The sequence below is a fragment of the Gossypium arboreum genome, chromosome 12 (assembly GCF_025698485.1).
Source record: "Gossypium arboreum isolate Shixiya-1 chromosome 12, ASM2569848v2, whole genome shotgun sequence".
Lineage (NCBI taxonomy): Eukaryota > Viridiplantae > Streptophyta > Magnoliopsida > Malvales > Malvaceae > Gossypium > Gossypium arboreum.
Window position 1 is genome coordinate 4,579,691 of NC_069081.1, and position 23,876 is coordinate 4,603,566.

The 23,876-nt window shown below is 33.2% G+C and overlaps 2 protein-coding genes across 2 annotated transcripts; one reads left to right on the top strand and one right to left on the bottom strand.

Annotated features, from left to right (window-relative positions):
* The first annotated feature begins 4,702 nt into the window (after positions 1-4,702).
* Positions 4,703-6,652, top strand: LOC108477799 (AAA-ATPase At3g50940-like). Its single transcript, XM_053023520.1, has 2 exons — positions 4,703-5,944; positions 6,041-6,652. Exons 1-2 carry the CDS (start codon positions 4,889-4,891, stop codon positions 6,467-6,469), a joined length of 1,485 nt encoding a protein of 494 aa, XP_052879480.1. The 5' UTR covers positions 4,703-4,888; the 3' UTR covers positions 6,470-6,652.
* A 2,075-nt stretch (positions 6,653-8,727) lies between these two features.
* LOC108476498 (diaminopimelate decarboxylase 2, chloroplastic-like) lies at positions 8,728-12,982 on the bottom strand. Its single transcript, XM_017778707.2, has 8 exons — positions 12,362-12,982; positions 11,612-11,786; positions 10,798-10,947; positions 10,438-10,599; positions 9,984-10,169; positions 9,515-9,637; positions 9,344-9,433; positions 8,728-9,164 (listed from the first exon to the last, which is right to left on the bottom strand). Exons 1-8 carry the CDS (start codon positions 12,859-12,861, stop codon positions 9,084-9,086), a joined length of 1,467 nt encoding a protein of 488 aa, XP_017634196.1. The 5' UTR covers positions 12,862-12,982; the 3' UTR covers positions 8,728-9,083.
* Between the last annotated feature and the right edge of the window lie 10,894 nt (positions 12,983-23,876).

Here is a 23,876-nt window from a genome sequence, read left to right on the forward strand (position 1 = left end):
GCTCCTCTTTAAGCATTTCAGTGTTCCCCTCACCTACAAGCCCTTAGTTTAGTCCTCGCCTAACCCCTCAAATTGATCTTTAACTAGCCCATCTAGAGTCATATCGTTGGCACCTTATTATGCCCCTCACCAACAATCCCCTCTTCAATGACCTCAGTGGTCTCATGACTAATAGGCCTCTCAACAAGGTCTTTTCCTACATGTGACCTAAAACTATGTTTCCCTAAATTGTTAGACTCCCCTAAACTGGGTCCAGTTAGCATTCTTCAATCACCACACCCATGTCAACTTCATGCTCCACATAAACATTTATCTTTTTGAACTTGTACGAATGGCTTATCATATCAATTGTTCTTTGATTACCCTTTACAACCTTAAGGTTATTATCTAGAACCCTTATTCTAGGATCATGAAGTGAATTATCCTAACAATATGGGAAGCTAACCTATTTTGAACTATTTTCCTAAGTTCAAAGTAAGATATAGTGTTAGGATCTTCTATAACCCTAACTTTAAACCCACTAGCATACCTAAGGAAATGATCACATATGAATTCCCCACCAACATACAGGTTCAACCAATATTCTTATCCCATCTGACAAAAAACATATTACTTAAACTTAAGTTTTAATAAAAAATGACACAAATATAAATGTTCAACAATAAACCACATGCACTCTTAATATATATTGCCAAAAATGACACACATATAAATGTAAAATTTTGCAAATATAACAATATGGTGTCTACCCATAACCCACTTGCAGTGAACCTAAACTTAGTTTATCCATATGCAAACAAGAACTATCACCCTCATAACAAACATGCAAGGACTACAAACATAACTTTTATTATACAAATACATATAAATAAACACATTATAGTTATAAGATTTAAAGGGTTTTAGATGCTTAATAAAGGGTTTTAGATGCTTAATCTTTTTCGTGAAACCCATACAAAGTTAAAATTTATGTGGGTTTCAAAGGTTTTCAAATTTAAAGGTAAAGAGTTTCATTCTGGAAATATATATATGCATAAACAAATAGTTAATGATTTTTAATTTAGGGTTTTCAAACTTTATTTTTTTTCGAAAACTATATAGGTTCAATTCGAAGGGTTCAAATGAAATTACAATAAACCTTTATGTACAAGCCCAATTTTGGGCCCAAAACCCCTAAAGCCCACTAAATACCCACTACACCCAAAACAAATAACCTACCCAAATCACCCCAAAGACCCAAACCTACCCATGCCCACACACACAACAAAAGAAAAGAGCTAAGGAAACCCTAGCCGTTTAGCACATGCTCCCCATCCCATCCACCACCGACGTCTGCAAGCACCGCCACTGTGCCACCGCCCTACTTGCGCCTGCAACATTAAAAAAGGGAGAATAGACAGATATTAAAAAAGGGAAATGTAATGGCTATTTAAAAGCCAAATCAAAAAACCATTGTACATTGGGCATTTTTGAAATGAAAACAACACTAGATTTTAAGCATAAACCCTAGCAATATCAAATAGCAAAAATAGTCCAAACCGAGGAGCCAAGTTTAACAACCTAAGGTGATTGTTTTTTTTTTTTTTTCGTTTTATTTTAGTTTTTTTTTAATACATCGACAGACATTAATACATATATATCATAGATACATATAAAAAATATATAAAAAAACAACAAAAAAAATATTAAAAAAGCACATTTTTGGAATTCCGGCCACCGCACGCAGACGGCGGATACCGGCGTCGGAGTTGTGGTCGGATACTGGAGAGCAGGACAGAAGTTGAGAGAACCTTCCTCTGTTTTTGGTTTTTTGAAATGAAAAGGTAAAAATGAAATTTTTGTTTACAAAATAACTTTTATAGCTTATATAAAACGGCGCCGTTTTGGGCCAAAGTGTAGACGCTAAAACGGCATCATTTAGGCCATGACTGCATTTGACCAATCCCTTACCGAGGAGATCCGCGTGTTTTCTATCTGATGGGCTATTTACGCCCGCGGTCCTTCCGCATTTCTGATTCTTTTAATTTAGTCTCTTTGTCTACTATTCTATTTTATAAATTTGACCCATAAATTTGTTGAGCTTTCCAACTGAATCCCTGACCCATCAGCTCGCTGGAATACGGACACGTGTCCAGATATTGGTTTTTTTGCTCGATTGGTCTTCAAGCCTCGTGCGAATTTTCATTTTTAACCCCGCATTTTTATTCTGTTTCAGTTTTCATCTCTAATTTCATTTTTATTTCAATTTAACCCCTAATCAATTTGATTTTAATTCTCCTTTCTTATCTTTATTCACTTATTTATTTTATTAGTTCATTATTTTCATTAAGCCATTTAATTGTTACTTTATTCTCACTTAATACTTATATATATATGTTATATAATGTTACTATTAGTTTAATATTATTGTTTTATTAACGTATTTGTATGATTATGTATTCATCTAATGTATATACATTATACTCCATATTATGCATATATGTATTAGTATTATTACGTATATTTATTTTTAGCATTATGTATATTTTACGTATATTATGTATACATTTTAATATAGTATGTGTATATTTCGTTTTGTATATTACGTATATATTATGTATAAGCTTTTAATACTATTATTTTATTCGATCTTTATTTTCTTATACACATATTTATTTGATATTATTAATTGTATTTTCTTTCTCTTTTCCATTTTATATTATTATTATCATTTCTAATATACACGCGTGTAGTATATTCTTTTACATATATTATGCATATATATATATCATATTTTTATTACTTTAATTTAATATTTAATATATTTGCTTTTCATATTTCTATATTATCATTATTATTGTTTGTTGTTTAATATATTATTATTGTATTCTTATTACTACTCTTACAGTTATTAATATTATTATCTTATTTCATTACTATTATTCTTATTAATATTTTTTTTCATATTTTCTACTTTGATATATCATTATTAATTGTTATTACCATGTATCATTGTCATTAATATACTATATTCTGTATTACTGCTGTTATTACTATTCCTATTATTCCTATATCTTTTATTATTCCTTCTATTATGTCTTATCTGCATGTTATCTCTGTTATTGTCACTATTATTATTATTTTCACGACTATTATTTATATCCACTATTATTATTCCCATTATTATTATTATTATTATTATTATTATTATTATTATTATATATCCTTTTACTACTGTTTTCTTATATACATACATCATGAACATTACTTCTACTATTTATACCTTATTATTATTACTTACTACCTTATTATTTTCATTTAATATATATCAACATCATCATTATCATTATTATTACTAATATACTTTTCATTATATTACGTATATATTTTTATACTACGATATGTATCTTTTAATATTGTACTACTATTATTATTATTATATAAATATATATATTTATATTTCTTATTACTTCTATTATTACGTGCGTTTCGTTATCATCGTCATTTTATTTTGTCATCTTTTTTGTATTTATTTATTAATTTACTTGCGTATTCGATCATTTCATTTTCCCCATGCGCTTGTTTACTAGCCTTGTTATTATTGCACCTTTCATAATTGCTCGTATTATTACTGTCACACTTATTTTTACGCATTAGCATCATGGTTTGCTTTTATATAGCATCATGCTTTTTATTCGATACCATAAAATAATTCTTTCATAAAAAGTGATATTCCGTATTTGGTAATTCGAGACAATCGTGCCCTAACTCACTGGGCTTCGATTTTCCTAATTTAATCCAAATAACGGAATATTCCTTTAAATCACAATACGAGGTTTGAAAAATGCGTATTCTCGGAGATACGAAGTGTTGTGCCCTAACTTACCGGGTATGACATTTCGTCACCTCAAAATAAGATTTTTTTTTTAAAATAAAGGCAACATTCGGTGTTTGAGGATTCGAGAAAATGTGCCCTAGCTTACTGGGTTTCGATTTCTCTCGTTTACTCTAAATAATCGAATACCCTTTTTATGAATTAAAATACGCAAATTTTATATAAAAGGCAAGCTCGTTCTCAAAAATCCAAGATGTCGTTTCCTAACTTACTGGATGTGACATTTCATATTTTGAGACAAGAAGATCTTTCACACTTGAGCATTTTTATAAAAAAGGGATCACATTTCAAAAGTCTTTCAAGTTTTCAATCTTCGACACTAAGATACTAATTAATCAACTGGGTACCAATTTTAGGCATAGCGAGGGTGCTAACCCTTCCTCGTGCGTAACCGACTCCCGAACTCATTTTTTGATTTTCGTAGACAAAAAAAAATCGTTTTAGTAAATCTTAACTTTTATTAAAATGATTAATTTAAGGTGATCCGATCACACCTCATGAAAAAGGATTGGTGGCGACTCCCATTTTTCATTTTCGTTTCCAAAACTTAAGTCGATTCCCGTTTTCAAAAAAATGGATACGACACTTTATATGTTGTCTAATTAACAATTAAATTAATTTTTTAAAAGGTTGAGGATGATTTATGTGATTATGTCAAATATTAAATTACGTTTAATATATAAATTAATTTTTTAAAATGTTAAATAAGAATTAAATATTTCAATATAGTTCCTTAAAAAAGGGATCATAATATTGAGTATCCAATTTAACAAAATTTAATTTTAATATTATCTTTTATCATTAACAATCTAAAAATAAACCAACGGCGGCTTGACCATGTTTTTCATTTCCTATTTGTGCCACCCATGTTGGCAACAACAACGCCATTTCTTGATCGTACATTGCGACATATAAAACCCCAAATGTTCGCATCCTTTTCACTCTCAAAATCCAGCAAACTTTTTCATCATCTTCTTCATTCTGTTACTGTTGGTAAAAAAACAACAACAACAAATGGATACAGCGAGAAAACCCACCATTGTTTTCAATGCCAATAATAACCAATGCCCCTCCGCCAAGCTCATCTTCTCGGCCGCTGCATCAGTTGCCGCCACCGCCATGTTGATTCGATCAGTCGCGAAAGATTTCGTTCCTCTAGAGCTCCGAGACTACATCTTCTTCAAAATCAAGAATCTCATCCTCTCTTTCCGTTCGGAAATCACGTTAGTCATTGAAGAATTCGATGGTCTCAACGAGAACCTTCTTTACAAGGCCGCAGAACTCTATCTCGAGCCTACCATCCCTCCCGACACCAAGAGAATCAAGCTAGCCCTGCCCAAAAGGCAAGGCAAGATTTCATTTTCTCTTGAAAGCAATGAAGAAATCGTTGATAACTTCAATGGGGTTCAAGTGAAATGGAGGTTTGTCTCAAAAAATTTCCCTCCCAAGAACATCCCAGGGTCTGATCCTTACAACCCTTTGTTGCTTACCACTGAGGCTCGGTTCTTCGAGCTAAGTTTCCACAAGAAGCATAAAGAAACGATCTTGAACAATTATGTGCAGCATATATTGGAGATCTCAAAAGATTTGGAAGAGAAAAAGAAGACCTTGAAGTTATTTACCTTGAAATCTGATAGGTATAGTGGAAGGATTGGGGATATGTGGCAGGCCCTCAATCTTGATCATCCGGCTACTTTCCAAACCCTGGCAATGGATTCAGATTTGAAGAGGAAAATAATGCTGGATTTGGATAGGTTTATGAAAAGAAAAGAATATTATAAGAGGGTAGGCAAGGCTTGGAAAAGAGGGTATTTGTTGTTTGGTCCTCCTGGTACAGGAAAGTCGAGCTTGATTGCTGCCATGGCCAACTACCTTAACTTCGATGTATACGATTTGGAGTTGACTGAAATCAAAGGGGACTCAGAGCTGAGGAAGTTGCTGATTTCAACTGGGAATAAATCCATCATTGTTGTGGAAGATATTGATTGTTCATTGGAATTTCAGGACAGACTCGCTCAAACCCGGGCTATGATGCCACAAGGTTTTCATCGACATATGCAAGTACCTCAGGTAAATATATAATTCACTAAACCTATTCTTACATTGCCAAACATATACCTGCGGTAGTGTTGATTTGTTGTTTGTTTTTGGTATTGTATGTACCAGCAACAGATGACACTGTCAGGATTGCTCAACTTCATAGATGGGTTATGGTCGAGCTGCGGGGATGAAAGGATTATAGTTTTCACAACCAACCACAAGGACCGGCTTGACCCGGCTTTACTACGCCCTGGTCGAATCGATGTGCAGATCCACATGTCTTACATCACGCCTTGTGGGTTCAAAATGCTGGCTTCCAATTACCTGGGGATAACGGAGCACCCACAGTTGTTGGAGATCGAGGAGCTGCTGAAGACAACCAAGGTGACCCCCGCAGAAGTGGGGGAGCTGTTGATGAAAGATGAGGGGACCGAAAAAGTGTTACAGGGTCTGATCCAGTTTCTCCAAACCACGCTAAGCGATGCAGCTGTTGAACCGCAACCGGGCATGTCCCAGCAGTACGGGGAAAAGGTTGGAAGAGATCTCTTTCTGTGAATTGGTGAGAAATGAGATTTGGGACAGTGAAGACATGCTATAGCCTAATATAGTAATAAATAATACGAGGTTGTTTGTTGATGACTGTGCTAGTTTGTTTTTTCTGGATAATATGGATTGGAGATGATGGGATCTGGGTTTAGCATGAAAGCTTGTTTAATATGAAACAACTTTTTGAGCTAATGATTTTCATATATGAATGTTTTGGTAGTGCTTAAATTCATTGGCAGAAGTAAATTACCCGCGCGCAACACATCTACATTTATGATTCAAACCTAATCAATTTATAAAAAAACGCCAGACTGATGGCCACAATTTGGGGTTAGCTCTAAATTAAATCGGATGGGATTTAGGGATCAAAACTAACGAAATCTATATGATGCATAAATAAGAAAACCTTTGAACCAATAAAAATAATAATAAATCGATTTTAGGGTTTTCATTGCTCATAGATTTTTTATTGGATAATTTCATGGTAAACAATTTAACTATAAGTTAAATACATATATATTTTAATTTTTATCCATTATATTTGTTAGGCTTATTGCCTCTCTGTATATTGTTTTTTTTCTTCTTATTTTCACGGGATTATTTTTGTCCTTTTTCGATATTTAAAGCATGGCAATCCATATTTATACCAGTGGTACTAGTCGGTATTTATCATTTTGGTCTTAAATTGGTACCAAATAATTTATGTTTTGTTCTGATTAAATTCTAGTGCTATCCAATTATTTCGCCTGTTTGATCCATTTCAGTCATTATTGACTTATTTTGGTGTGTACCGATTTGTATCAGTCAATACAAAATTTTAATATTTTAAATCAACTTTTATTTTTATTTATCTTAACAATTTTAATTTTTCTATAATTACATTTAAATTAATATTTATTAAATTAAATCATTGAATTTAATTAATGCTTTTAAAACTTATATTTACATGTAAATATATTTACCAAAGGTACATAATATATAATTTATTTTTACCAAAATAATATATAGTTTGTTAAGAAATTAAAAATTAGACTATAAAAATATGTGTGAAAAATATTTAAATGTATATATAAATTATCAAGAAACTAAAATTAGGCTATAAGTATATGTGTGAAAAATATTTAAAATATCGACAAATGTAAAATGATACATCCAAATATATCAAATACCAAGATAAAAACGATATATATATATTCATAAATATAATATTAACTCCTTGCTGCCTTAAATAAATTGTTTAGTCAATTACGAGGGAGTAAAATAGTAACCAATTAAGAGACGTGCAAGTAAAATAATTAAAAATTAAAATTATTTTTAAATAGATAAATATTAAAATATTAATAACTTTTAGAAAATTTTAAGAAATATTTTTATATTTTTATTTTTATTTTATATAATTTTATATATTACAAATTATTATAATGGTTAAATTATATAGTATGTTAAAATAAGTAAAGGTGATAGTTACACAATAAGTGAAGCAGATAGGCACTAAAAATAATGGTTTTAGAGGATTAGAGGCGGTGCTTGAGCATAGAGTGTGGGCACATATGGTTGATCTCGTATATGTGCCTCTTACTTTAGTGCTCAAAGGAGATATTTATAAAGGGAGGCTGGCTTAGCATGGGTCTCAACCATTAAATACCCTATTTTTTAAGTGCAGGTCATAAAGAGGTGGATTGTCAACTAAGAATACTATTGGATCGATATGAGGAGAGTTTGTGAGGTGATTTGTTAAAACAATGTTAAATTCAAAGAAATAATGAATTGACGAATGCTAATAAGAACTCTTCTCTATATAGGCTAGGATTATAATACTAGCAAGGCTATGAAGTTAAGCTTCATCAAGTTTTACCTTCAGCCATAGACATCTGATGGCTCCACAAAAGATGAATCTCAAATGGTGTTATAGGTGTATAATAACTGTTTTCTTAATATTCAAAATTTTGACTAACAAATAAGCTATTATAAAAATTTAACTGCAGTGTTTTATATTTTTATGATTGTATGTACATTCATATCATAAAAATAAAAAATTTCGTTAGTATTTTTGTCTTAGAAAATTTTTATATATTTTTTGCATTTATATAATTATATATATATTAAAATTTTGTATCTTTTATGTTTTCAATTATTTTGCTTAATGACGACTTTTTAGTGTTTATTTGACCTTTCTGTCACCCGAAGCAAAATTCTAAGGCATTCAAATTGGAAAAGAAATTATTTTAAGAACCAAAGTGAAAAACGAGATACAGTACAAGGACTAATTTCATATAAAACATATCTTAAATAATTGAAAAAATTCAATCAAATTAATTCATCCAACAAACCAATCAGATAGAAAATTTAATTTGTTAAACTGCCTAATCTCAATTTAGCTTGAGAAAATGATGAAACGGGCAAAAAGATATCCTTTGTTAGCTATCCAAGGGATGATAGTTCTCCATTGGGGTGGTGGGGAGCGGGCATTGCTTCATCTACTCAATCGTGGTTGCAAGCTCAATGTCAAATAGGCTTACAAAAATGAGACCATAACAAAATCAACAGTTTATTGAATGAAAATTCATGTACATGGTACACTCTAGATCCAATTTCAACCCTCAAACACTGTTCCTTGATCGAATTAAAGACCTTCAAAAAACCGCATGTGGTCTTCAAATGTTTCCCCATGTCGAATCTTGGTCACTGATCCATCTTCTTCAACCTGAGAGCAATAACAGTTAACCAACTAGGATGTGGAAAATTTCGTTTAACAACCAAATTTAACATAAACATGTTGCTAACAAATGATCATGCTGATGAGGGTAAACGCTATTAAAGAATAAAGATTGCAAGTTCAAGAACGAGCTTGCCATAAAGGTAAACAAGGTTAAAGTTAGTTACCCAGTACTCGGGAGGGCGCATCTTGAGATTGTAAGTTGATGCCATGCTCATGCAGTAAGCACCTGCATCATGTACGACCAGGCCAGTCCCCTGCAAAATGGAACCACCAATTAATGCAATTTTTCAAATAATTGTTGCTCCAACCATCCTGTTATAGATAGAACTCGATACCTTAGCTGGGGTGGGAAGTTCTCTCTCCTTTCCTAAGAAATCTGCAGATTCACAAACAGGGCCAACAACGTCGAAAGTAGAAACCTCAGCAGCAGGAGGAGCAGGAGAAACCAGCTCTATATGCTGCGATCATATATGAATGGGTCATTAATTTGAGAAAACAAAATCAAACTCGATTGGGTAATAATTCATATCTTTAGAAGGCTTCAAATATACCAAAAACAGAAACAAATTAGGTCCGCATGAAACATAGGGTATACAGAGATCAGAGTGGTCAAACTGATAGCCAATAATCAACTATTTTGGCACAAGGTCAACCAACTGCATCTAGGACTGAGGCACTGTTAAAACCAACAGCTAGATATCTTTGATTGTGTTAAGTGTGTTCATCAAAGCTTGAACTTGATGGCTGATGATACAAATTATGAAATCATGGTCATTACAAGAAAGATGAACTAGAAGCACTTACTTGATAAGCATCATAAAGGCTAGGACGGATGAGTTCAGCCATACTACCATCAATCACAATGAAATTTTTTGTTCCATTAGTTTTGACTCCAGTGACACGATTGACAAAGCAGCAAGTATTTGCAATGAGTGATCTTCCTGGTTCAATGATGAGATTAAGATTCCTTGAATGTACCAATTCTCTTACCTACACCAACCAACGCCAAGGGGAGAAAAACATTAATATTAGCCAAAATGAACAATCCTAGAATATTGATATTGATACTTCATAAATGGTCAAACAAGAATTATAACCATGGTAAGTACCCTGGCATTTTATTCAAACACTAGATATTGTACACTAGATATTGTATACTAGAAAGTATTTAAATAGTAATTTAAGATACATTGGTTAGTTTATTGTATAAATAACTTTATGACAACAATTTGCAAGATACGGAAAGTCTGAGCCTTACAGTGTCAATGAGATCTCTAGGTGTGGGAAGGACGGCACCACTGTGGTAGTAATCTATCCCCAAACCGCCTCCAATGTTCAAATAATCAACCTCAAAACCTTGGGCACGAATTTCATCAATGTAGTTGACCATGAGAACAGCAGCATCCCTAAATATATCCACCTGAACAACATTAAACGAGGGCTTCATTAACGCTTGATGAGCAATTTTTGAACTAGATTAAGACAAATAATAATGCTGAACACAGAAAATAAACCAACAGGAATGAGCGATAGAAGAATCCTAGAAAAAACTATTAAAACAAGCAAGTACCAACTTGCAAGTGAGTCAAGTCAAATAAAAATGATGATGTTGAGATACCTTGGTAATGGTTGAACCAAGATGACAGTGGGCCCCTACAAGTTTCAGCTCATTAGGATGTCCCTTTACAGCATCCAGAAACCACTGCAGCTTCTCGTTCCTAATACCAAATTTGGAGTTCTTGTTCCCCGTAGCAACATATGGGTGGACCTACACGTTAATGACATAAATATGAAACCTGGATAAAAAGCATGCTCCTAGAATCTCTTCAATCTTTAAAGTCTTAATGGCCTTTTTTCCTAGAATTAAGGTAATCCTCAAAGCTAGGTTTAGGTTGCATTCCCAAAAAACCAACTCTGTAAGGTAAATTTACTAGCCTTCCTATCATGGATCATCAACTTGAGAGCAAAAATTAAAGTAAAGTAGGCAGGAAGATTTCAAGCTATGGAACAATAATCTGGCTCTCTAGTACACTAAAACTGGTGAATGAAAAAACGGAACAATTACTGGTTGAGAGAGTCATCAAGGAAATGGAGATTAAATAATAGAGGTTAAAGAAGGTATGCTAGTTATACTAAGAAGAGACTGAAATTTCAGTTGATCACTTTTCAATAAACCTATATTTACTATGAGAAAGCCATATCTAGCAGCTCAATTAGATTCTCATATGCCATATAATAACTTCACTAGCAAACAAATTTGGTTTTATTTCAAACCATTTCATTTCAATTAGATTCTCATATGCTAAAGTCAACTGAAAACCAAGTTTAATCAATTTAGTTATTCAAAGTTCTCTTTTTTATAGAAACAAGTTCAAATCATATATATTAAATGTCCATGTAGTTAAGGCTTAATGGAATAATTACTGCATTACCTGAGGATCTACATCAGGGTTGATCCGAAGCAAAACATTAACCTTTCTGCCAGCAATTCTTGCAGCAGCTACAATATTCTCCAGATCAAATTCACTATCCACATTGACAAAAACACCTTCTTGGGCAGCTAGTACCAAATCTTCCAAGATCTTCCCATTCCCATTAAAGATACACCTATTCATTTAGATATTAACACCAATCAAACTAAATAAACAGTCAACAAGAACAACCAAATCATTCTTACTCAAACAGTAACAAACAAATTTAACATAGCTCAGCACATTTCGAAGCAAGATAGATACATTAAATATATAATATTTCATTGTAATGATGGGTGCAACAGCAATATGCTTAAAATGTCTAGCACTGACAAGCACAATAGCATACCTACAATATTGATATGTAAAATTTCCAAAAGGTTTTGGATGACCATGACCATAACCAGATGTCTAACAGGGCCATTTAGTGCAAAGACACTCCTCTAAAGATTGTAATACTTTCTATAAACAATTTGACAAGGTTCAGAATACCACCTAATTAACCATTCAAATGCAAAATAGAAAATAAGAAAAATATTAAAATAAAGTGCCAATTTAATCATAATTGCTGCATTTAAAAAGTAAACTAATGAATTTATTCACAAAAGTAAATTTTGATCTAAATGTGAAGCCAAAAGAAAGTAGCTGAAAAAATATGAACAAAACCGAAATGCAAAACAGAATAACCGATGTTTAATCTAAGGAATTTACTTAGTTGGATCGAAGCCGGCACGAAGAGCCAACTTGAGTTCATTGCTACTAACAAGCACAGCACCGCAACCCAACATCCTCAAATGCCGCAAAATCTTGAAATTGTTATTCGCCTTGATGGCGTACCCAATAATGGAATTCTTCAAGCCTTCAAGGGCCTCTTTATAAGCTTCCACATTCCTAGTAATCTGAGGCTTACTATACAAATAAAACGGCCTCTTTTCGACCTTTTCCATGACATCCTGGACCTTGGTATCCTCACAGTAGAGAAACCCATCTGGGGATTTAGTGAAGCAGTGTTGAAAAGTGGGGTTGAGGGTTTTAGCAGGGTTCTGAGAGAGGACAGCTTTGAGAGAGAGGGAGAGGGAGGGTTGGTTGAAGAGATTCTTGGAGGGCTTGAGGGGCAAAATGGGGGATTTGGAAAATGGGTTCTGGGTTAATGAGTGGTTTAGGGTTTTGGGAAGAAATGGGGAGTGAGAGAGAAGATGAGTAGCCGCCATTAGTGATGAAGATTGCAATGCTCTGCGTTTGTTGACTGTCGTTTTTCGTCTTCACATGGATAAGAAAAAGGGTGTTTTTATATTTGTATAAACTATAAAGGTTACCGCGAAACATGTTAAAACGTGGCGTTAACTAGATTAATTAAATTAAACACATTAATGTATTTTTAAGAAAAAGTAGTAATATTCAATAAATTTAAATATGCAAATATGGGCTTCGCACGGTTAGCAAAGGCTGAGGCCCGGGTTTAAGTTTCATCGTTTGTATTTGTGATAATAGGTCACTTTCTTATTATGTGCATATATTTTATATGGGTTTTATTTGGTTTCTTTTCAGATTTTGTTTAACTTTGTCCGGTTCTTCATTCATTGTGCATTCTATTGGTTGATTCTACACACTATTGTAGTTGGTCAGATATATATTTGTACCTTATCTTGTACTTGTAATTGTATTGATCTTGTGGCTTTCTATTATAGAAAGTTAAAAAAAAAATTTAAGGTAGTGTTTGGAAAGTCACCTAGTATTTAGATTTGGGTCTTATTGCTTGTAATTAGCTATTATAATTAGTAGATCTCACTAAATTGGATCTAATTGGAACATCCTAATTACACTTTTCAATTCTTAAGAGAGATTATGAGAATCAGAGTAATTACACCTAAATCCAATTACTCTAGGGTATTCCAAGCACTCGTACATGATATAACTTTAAGAAATATTTTTTATACAAATTTAAGTTATAAACTTGAACATGTAGGAGTATTTGGGATGGTTATGGCAAAAAAAAAATCTAAATTGTTATCATAAATCTTTTTTTTTTTGGTAGATAAAAACACGACATAAAGCTATTGCATCAACTAGTCCATATTAAACTGAACTAGAACCATTACAATCAACATATCTTTTATTGAATCCAGCAGAGCTTCAAACAACTGGAGCATGGAGCTTCCTATTGCAACATGTTTTGCCGTAAGTAAACATGCAAAACTAAACATTTATCTCATCATTGCACGCATCTTCAATGACCATAACCTCCTTAATAGATGATGTATCATCCTCCATAGGAGCTTTCTTACGGACCCGTTCTAACGCACGAACCAAGCCATTCATAGTCGCTCTCAACTCCATCGAGTCATGTAACTAACTATTCATTACCCTATTAGTCAACTTATCGGGCCTCTCATTCTACACATTACTGCCTTTTGGATATAAAATTGGAGTAGCATTACTTGACTCACCAAAATTAAATAATTTGTTTTCCTTCCCTATAACCTAATCAAAATTTTGTTTCTCCGTTAAATGAACCATCTTATGTTTTTCTTGATTCAAATTTAAAGAAACATTGAGAGGCTGAATCATAAAATTTCCCCGATAACCCTCAAATTCCTTTGGTCCCATCTTAAACGCATTATCAAATTTCCCATTTATTTTTTTAACTCTAACTCCCATATTTCCATTATTGGGCCTCAAAGCTTTAGAAATAGCCTTTGGCCCAATGCCTATCAACAAACCCTTCCCTTTGACCCATTGCCTCATTCTATTTTCTTTAGTTTGGTTCTTGGTCCCTTAAATCCATAAATCCCCAACAGATCCCATCACATTATTTTTCTCCATTCTCCCTTCAACTTTTTCGTCGTCAAACAAGTCATTTACAGTATCTTGTTCATCTCCCTCAACCTCTTCAAGCGCAGCAAATCTGGAGCCACCATTAACGCCGTTCTAACCACCGTTCTTAACCACTCCTGTGAACTGACCTCTTCTCGTTCGTCGTCCTACAACCATCCAGGGGCCAAATGGCTCCTCTTCCACATTCTTTTGAAACCCTCTATTCTCTACAACCCAATTGAAATCTACTGCCTCTTTCTCCGACAATGTCGATTGTACCCCCATACAACTTTCCGATCCATGGCCATAGTGACCGCATTTGAAGCAAATGTTTGGCAATGACTCATATTCTATGCATTGGAGACGACCATTTACCCTCACTTTCAATATTAGTTGTTTTCTTAAATTGGTAAATTACACCAACAGTTACTTAACTTTGAGGTAGCTAATAAAACAGTCACCTAGGTTTCATTTCAGTCACTTAACTTTTGAAAAATAACAAAACAGTCATTAACGTTATAAAAAAGAGACAAAACAGTCACTGATTAATAGTTTCCGTTAGTGTTTTAATAGAACTACTGATGTGGAAAGTTAACTAACTGATATGGCCAAATTAACTTGCCACGTAGGATGTCCACATCAGAAATTAAAAAACAAACCTAAAAAAACCCTTAACAGAGAAGAAGAAGAAGAAGACTGTAAAAAAAAAGTCTTATTTGCCTAATTTGTCGGGGTCTGATTCTTTGCCATTGAAACACCATGTCTTTGCTCTTCTTCTTTTTCTTCTTGGCTCTCTTCCTCTGTAACTCTGTAACCTTCTGCCATTGTTGGCGGGGTCTTGTGGTTTAGCCAAAAAAGAGCAGGATTTTGAAGAAAAAGATACAATCAAGGAAGTTTCATGCTAAGGAATTTACATCTTTCTCGTAATGTGACCTAATTTTCAATGGTGTTTTAAAAGTGATTCGAGATCACTAAATCGACAAATGAGTAGGAAATATTATTAATTTAGTGAGTATAAGTTAAATGTGAAGTTAGGAAAATTTTTGAAATAGTGGAATGTACTAATATATATATATATATATATTAAAATAATTAAAATTGAAAAAGAGATATCGAGACCACGGAATTTTAAATCGAGCCATAAATATTTTTATAAATATTTATGGAGTGTTAATAAGTTAGTATTAAAGTTTCACAAGAAATTTTAAAGTACTTGATAGCTAATTGAACAAAAGGACTAAATTGTATCAAATGCAAAATTGTGGGAAATGATTAAATAGCTTAAATGATAAAAGAAAGAGGGTTTAAAAGGAAAATAGACCCAAGGTCTATTTGGGCTGGACGGCAAGAGCATGAAATCACCAAGAAAATAAGGGGAATTAAGGGCAAAATTGGAAAATTACAAAATTTACTTAATAAAGCTGGGACTAAAGTGGAATTATCTAGATTTCTCTTTATTTTTCTGCATTCTCATTAGCAAAAACACCATGGAAGAGTTCCCTTAAGCTGGTTTTTCATATTTTTACTGCAAGTAAGTTCAATTATTGATTATTTCTTGAAATTTTTGTGTTTTTGTGACTTTTACAACTAGGTCCATTTGTTGAATTCATTAGTTCTTGATTCTATGAAAGAAATTGAAAGTTTCTATGAATATGTGCTGGAAGTATATGATGATTTGACATAGAATTAGAGCTTTAAATTGTTTATATGCTGATTTTATTGAAAGAATTGAATAGAAAGTGAATGTTTGGGACCTAAATTGTAAAAGAGTTTGAAGTTAGAGTTTTATGTGGAAATTCTGAATTTCAATAGTTATGAAATAACTTATAATGTCTAGGAAAAGTATTAATTGAGAAAATTAGTTTAATTGAGGGGTTAATTAAGTAAGGACTGAATTGTATGAACTGTGAAATTTGGGGCAAAATGAAAATCAACATTTTGCACTAAAACAGTTTTGGACAGCAGCAATAGTCTAACTTTGAAAAATCTCCAAAAATTTTAGAAATCTAATTAGAGGATGAATAAAATATGAAATTAAAGCTTATTGAGTCTAGTTTTTTATAGAAGAAACGGTGTAAGCAATGGAATTGTAAATCATGAGATATAATAAGTTTTGTGAGATAATGTCAGAATGATTTCGGGTTCCCCTGTTTTGACTTTGGAAAATCATCAAAAATTGGATAAAAATAATTAAGGGATTAAATTTATATGTTTAAAATCCTTAAAGAGTCTATTTTCAATAGAAATAAGCGAGAACATCATCCGAATCTCGTACGATGAGATAATTAATTCTTAGTGAAGAAGGGTCGGAACTGTCAGACAGCAGAACAGGGGAAACTTTAAAGAATAAACTGTACTTATTGACTAAACCAAAAATTTTGAAAATTTTATGGTAATAAGATAAGTAAGTCTAGTTTTAGGGAAAATTAGCAGATCTTAATTTCGAGTTCTGTAGCTTAAGATATAAATAATTTAGTGACTATGACGCAAATGGACAGTTTTGAATATACATAAGTAAATAGTGAAATTATTGATAATGTTACTTATTGCATGTTATATAAATTAAGGATGTGGAATGGAGAGGAGGAGGAGGAAAATATGTATGAATATTCAGCTAGCATGGCTAATTTGTATATTTTAGGCTCATGGACTAAATTGAATAAAAGTAAAATTTTATGGGCAATTTTGTAAAATAAAAATGTTAAAAATGACCAATTTGCATGAAATGGATTATTTTATTATTTAAATTACAAAATTGAATGAAATTATTAATTTAGCTCAAGATCAGGGAAAAACATGTTTTAAGGATTAAATTAAAAAGTGTTGAAATTATGGAAAATTCTGACATTTTATAGAATTCATAGGTTGTTATCAATTTGTGTGAGAATAACGGCTGGAAATAAGGATTAAATTGCAATAATTTTATTTTATTTTAACCTAAAGATGAAATCGTCATTAATTAAAAGTTTAGGGGTAAAACGATAATTTTGTTTAGAGCATTAGTTGAATGTATTATAACATGAAATAAATGAAAACGACAATCAAATTTCTTTATAAAGATCCGGATGACTTGAATACAAGACTTGAACGTGGAAAAGAAAAGATATCGGATTAATGAAATATCTGATAAATGAATCGGTAACTCCGGTAATGCTCCGTAACTCTATTCCGGTGATAGATTCGGGTTAGGGGCGTTACATTTGCTTACTCGATTTGATTAATTTTGGCATTTTCATCTCCTTATTGAAATTTAATCAACCAAATTTGTACCAAAGATGAAATGCTTTAGTCAAAAGTTCATCTTCTCAATAAGAAGCAGTACACTTAAGCACGCTACTCAAATGATGCCTCTTCGGTTTTCTTCATCTCAGATTGCTTGACCTTCAACAAACACAACCATATCTTCAAGTGAATCAATTCTCCTACAACATATACCACTCACTGCATATTTTGTTCTAAAAAGTTTGCTTATAATGTTATTCAAACACTCTAAAAATGCTTCGTGTATTGGGGTAATTTCAGCAAAATAATTGGAAATTATCATTAGTTGTTTCACTGCAGACTTTGATGCTTCCTCATTTAACATACAGTCTTATGCAGATTAAGGTTGATTGTACTCACCAGTACTGATTGTGAAATACAAATGATTTAGTTGCCACTTTTTTCCTATCATTATTGCGGTTCCAATGGTAGAATGCATGGGTCCTATTTTGGATTTCCAGTGTTGAATGACCATAACTAGCTTCTCTAAATGCAGAATACTCTGGTTAGGGATCTAAAAATCTGCAAAATCAAAAAATCATTTGCTTAATTTAGCAAGGTATTTAGTTTGTAACAGATTAACTGTAAACAAGTAGCTAAATATCATTCCTATATTTGTTGCATATGCCATCAAACTAACCTTCCAGCTAGACCTTCTTGATTTCCACCATCTCCGACAGTGATGTAAACTGGAGTTGATTTGTCTGGTACAGGGTAACGTTCGCCACTTGATAATTGTACCTTATATTTGAGATTCGAACATGAAAATTCAGAGAAAAGAAACATGAGCCTTCCTTCCATAAAATAAACCAATGATTGTACTGAAATAGATACAATGGACAACAAATTATGCATGAAAGAGTTCAGTATAAAGAATTCAGGGGGCTCAAAAATGACTTGAATCCATTGATGATCCAAGACCTTCAGCTTTCCTACACAATGCATGAAGGAACATGTATCGATGGAGATGACATCCACAATCTCACATCACATTAATTGAGTTTTACAGAAAAGATGAATAAATTGGATTCTAGGTGCTAATGTATGAACCAACCCATAAGTCAATTTTGGTTATTAGTCATAAAATTACAATGTGGCAACATGGTACTGCCACTTAAAGATAAACATGCCGACATTATATCAAGTGATGACTAGTGAGGTTAACATCGAGTAGGAGTGGCCTTACCTTTCAAGGAGACCTCTCTATCAAGAAACCCAAAAACAGAGAATGAGACTTTGTTTCGTACAGATTCAGGAGCTTCAACAGCCTGAACCATGTCATTGATCTTGAAGAAAAGGTGCCCCAATGTACTTCTATAGCCGCCTCTTTGTCACATGATATTTGAATAGTAAACCACATCCCAATCTGGAAAAATCATAAGACCTCGCCAAAAATGGCAGAAGGTTATAGAGTTACAGAGGTAGAGAGCCAAGAAAAAGAAGAAGAAGAGCAAAGACATGGTGTTTCAATGGCAAAGAATCAGACCCCGACAAATTAGGCAAATAAGAATTTTTTTTTTTTACAGTCTTCTTCTGCTAATATTTTTTCTTCTTCTCTGTTAAGGGTTTTTTTAGGTTTTTTTTTTAATTTTTGATGTAGACATCCTACGTGGCAAGTTAACTAGCCATATCAGCTAGTTAACTTGCCACATCAGCAGTTCTGTTGAAACACTAAAGGAAACTGTTAATCAGTGACTGTTTTGTCACTTTTTTATAACGTTAGTGACTGTTTTGTTATTTTTCAAAAGTTGAGTGACTGAAATGAAACCTAGGTGATTGTTTTGTTAGTTACCTCAAAGTTAAGTGACTGTTGGTATAATTTATCCTTCTTAAATTAACATAAACCACCAGTCGTGCGAAGTGTCCTCTGCGAATATAACTCGTGTAGACATCCAATTTCACCATTGGACGAATAGTTTGGCCAATCGCCCTAAGCAGACAATCCAAATAAAACCCCTCTAGTAGACCCAGGAAACGTATCCATACCACTTACGATTTGATTTCGTTCTGAGCCGTTGAAAAGTTCGACTACCATGGTTGGACAGTTAAGTATCGACAGTAAATAACCCATCGTCCTCCAACCAAAACCCTATTATAGTCATCCTTATCTTGGAACCTTACCAAAAAAAATCATTCTCAAAATCCATCAATTGGATCGGGCATCTCAGATTCCATAACAGTGTTAATTTATTCAACAAAGCATTAAATCCAATTCTCCCCCCAACATTTTCACTATTATTGTTCTGGCCATTCTATGTTCTATGATTCTTTGGACCCAATTAGAGAACGTGATAGACGGGACACCCTCGACAACCACTGTAGTCACATCACCGTCCATTAAAACGAACTCCTCTTCTAATAGAGTATTCTACGTCAAAGCTTGCGATGCGCCTAAAAGAGTGGATTTATACAATGCTCTTAGTACCTCCAATTCTTGAACCTTCAGTCAATTCTCATCCACCATCGGGTCATCCGTGTTCGGTGGTAACTCTGTCCTGGAATGAACCTTCTTCACGCCACCTACCATAAACTCCACAATATTTGTTAACATAGTTTGGATTCACCAATTCTACTCTACGGAGCTTCGCTCAGTGAATGACTTTTTATTTTTAATAATACTATTACATGCAAAACCATTGTTGAAAACTTTTTACTTTCACAATTCCATATTTTCTCATGTTGACATAACCTATCGAGATCTATTTATTTTCATCATTTCCATATTTAGATGTCTGAATCTATTCTGGAGTTCTAATAATTAGTTATATATTAAGTCTCTTTAGAAGCAAGTACTTACCTTCACTAACCATATTGATTTATTATTTTCTTTTAGGATATTTTTTATCTTTGGAACCAATCAATCTATCATGCTTTAGGCATGTATTACTTTCATTTATTTTAATAGGTTGTCATATTAGGCTTTAAAACATTAGCTGATATATAATACTTGGTTATTCTCATTGGATTGGTAAATACATCTGGTAGTTAACTTGCAATAAAGTGAATTATCTTTTTTGAACTTCTTATTCAAATTCTTTTCTATGAGGATCTAGATAATGATATTTCGTCTAGCAAACATTTCTCTCCCCATAATGTTAGGAAAACTGTCAAATCAAAGTAGTTATAAACTCATATCATAATTAAATCTCCAATTTGTTCAAAACATCTAACAATACAAGGAGATTCATAATTAATATATATTTCTAACTTTATTTGGATACTCATTCTGTACATTGCGATGAAGCAGCTTGAACATATATTGCCCATTCAAAAATTATAAAATAAGTTGTATTTAGCTCCTAACTAAAAGTCAATTGTAATAGGGAATATTTATTATAACTTATGACATGATATGTACAAGTATTTATTCATGTAAAGCATCATATCCTTATACATAGAGAAAAGATTTGTCCTCAAAAGATATGGTTTAGTTATTGAAAGAATTTTTTACTAAAAGTAAAAACAAATAACTTTAAAACAATGAAATGAACTTAATGATTATTGCTTGATTGAATGAGTACATGAGTAGTGAATATATATACATTCAAGAGGAAATAAATCGTATTGAAAGATAACAAATTTAGTTGAAAATTGACTAATTATTTCTAATATTCACCCAACTACTATAACATCAAGACTCGAAGTAGCTGTCAAAATCGACAAAAGTGAGAAGAAGACAACGATTTGGTGAGAATATCGACAACTTGATCATATAAGGGTACCTTACCAACAACAAGAGATCTATCAGCAACCTTCTCTAAAAAAAATTAAATCAAGCTTAACATGCTTAAACTTTGAATGAAGAACAGAATTGGCCACAATCGCCATAGCACTGGAGTTACTGTACCAGATGGTCAGTTTATCATCAGAAGAAACCTAAAGTTCTCATAATAAAGATTCTAACCATGTGATGTCAATAGCTGCAGCAGCTAAACTTCGATATTCAATCTCAACAGTCGATCGAGACACAACTTGCTGTTTCTTAGAGCACCACGAGACAGGATTCCCACCAAAATACACACAATACCTAGTGGTGGATCGACAGTCATCAAAATCTAATCCCTAGTTTGCATCTGTGTATCCGACAAGAGATAACCTCTCAGAAGGTTGAATACACAATCCAAAGTCAATAATGGTACAAAGAAAGCGCAAGATGTGTTTGATTGCCAAAAAGTGGACATCGATTGGAGCGTGCGTAAACTGACAGATACAATTAACAGCCTATGTGATGTCGGGTCAAGTGAGAACCATATATTGTAATGCTTCAGCAATACTTCGATATTCACAAGGATCATCAAGCAGAGTTCCCACATGCTTAACAGAGGATAAGAAGTACTCATGTGATATCGATCCAATTAGTCAATGATGTATTTACCTTGACACAGATAAACAGCACAGATGGATGAATTAGTTACCTTAACACCCAAAAAATAGTGAAGGGACCCCATGTATTTGAGTGAAAACTCGGTGTGAAGTTGGTGCACAAACGCATCAATCTCGACAAAAAAGTCACCTGTAATAAATGATGTTTTCATCATAAACCAAAACATATATATGAGACTCATTAGTGATACGAATAAATAATGAGGCATTAGATTTAGAAAGCACGAAACCAATAAAGATAAGAAACGCCTTCAATTTATTGGACCATGCCTTCAGAGCTTGCCTAAGACCATCTAACACTTTGTTTATCTAACATACAATAAGCTAGCCATTGACATCGATTTGAACATAACCGGGAGGTTGCTGCATGAATACTTCCTCAGCCAAATCATCATTTAGAAAGATATTATTCACATTAATTTACCGTAATGACCACCGTTTAGTGATAGTAATGGACAAAATGGTGTGAATCATGGCTGGTTTGATGATGAGACTGAATGTTTCATAAAAGTCACACCCAAGAACTTGTAAGCAAACTTTTTCTAACCAACCTTCCTTTTCATCGAGCCACTGTACCTTCAAAATTTTATTTGATTTTAAAAATCCATTTGCAACCAATTGCCTTCCGACCCGAAGGTAAGGGAACTAGCGTCTATCTGTGGTTGCGAATCAAGGCAACATATTCATCTTGAGCAGCTAGCTGTAATTTATTATTAGCAAAATCTTCTTCAATAATACAAGGCTCTCGTTCATTGGACTCAACTTCTAGCACCTTTGGTTTAAAAATACCATCATTTGACCAAGTGATCATAGAGTGGGTATTACCAAGCTATGGTGGAGGATCAACTAGAGCAATAGAAATTTTTGGTATGAGAGAGAAAGTGTTAGAGTTAGGACCCAAGCTAATGGTATCATTGTTATCCGAAAAAGAAGAGTCCGAAGTCTGAGCTTGTGCATATTCGAAAATAGAGGTCGACAAATTATCCAAAGGAGCATCACTCAAAGGCATCGTGTATGGTTGAGTGGAGTGCATGAGAGGAAGATAGGTAGTGATTCAGTCGAATGCTAGAGAAACAGATAGAGCACAAACAGGAAACAAAAACTGATTCTCATCAAATACCACATGTTGTGAAACAAATACCCTTCCATCCGGAGTAAGACATTGGTAACCTTTGTGTTGGGAACTATAGCCAAGGAAAATACATAGTTGAGAATGAAACTCCAACTTATGTTGATTAAATGGTCAAATATACGGATAGAAACAACACCCAAAAATATAAAGGTGGTCATACGTTGAGGGAGTACCATATAGGACCAAGTACGGGGACCGGTTTTGAAAGATCGGAGTGGGCAACCTATTAATCAAATGAACAACACATGAAAAGGCATACCCTCAATACTTCATCGGTAAATGGGCTTGAGCAAGTAATGTGAGCCCAACTTCAACTATATGACGATGCTTTCTTTCAACAATCTTATTTTGCTCGAATCTGTGTAGGCACGTAACATAATAGAAAATTACATGTTGAGCCAACAAGGATGTAAATGAATGAAATTCACCAGCCCAGTCACTTTGAAACTGCTTGATATCTTTGTCAAACTAAATTTTAACCATTTTCTCAAAACGAATAAAACTGTCAATGGCTTGGGACTTCTTTTAAATAAGAAACAACCATGTAAATTGACTATAAACATCAACAAAGGAAACATAATACCAACTAGTCCCACAATTAACAGAAGTGTGCCCCATAAGTCTGAAATAACCAAA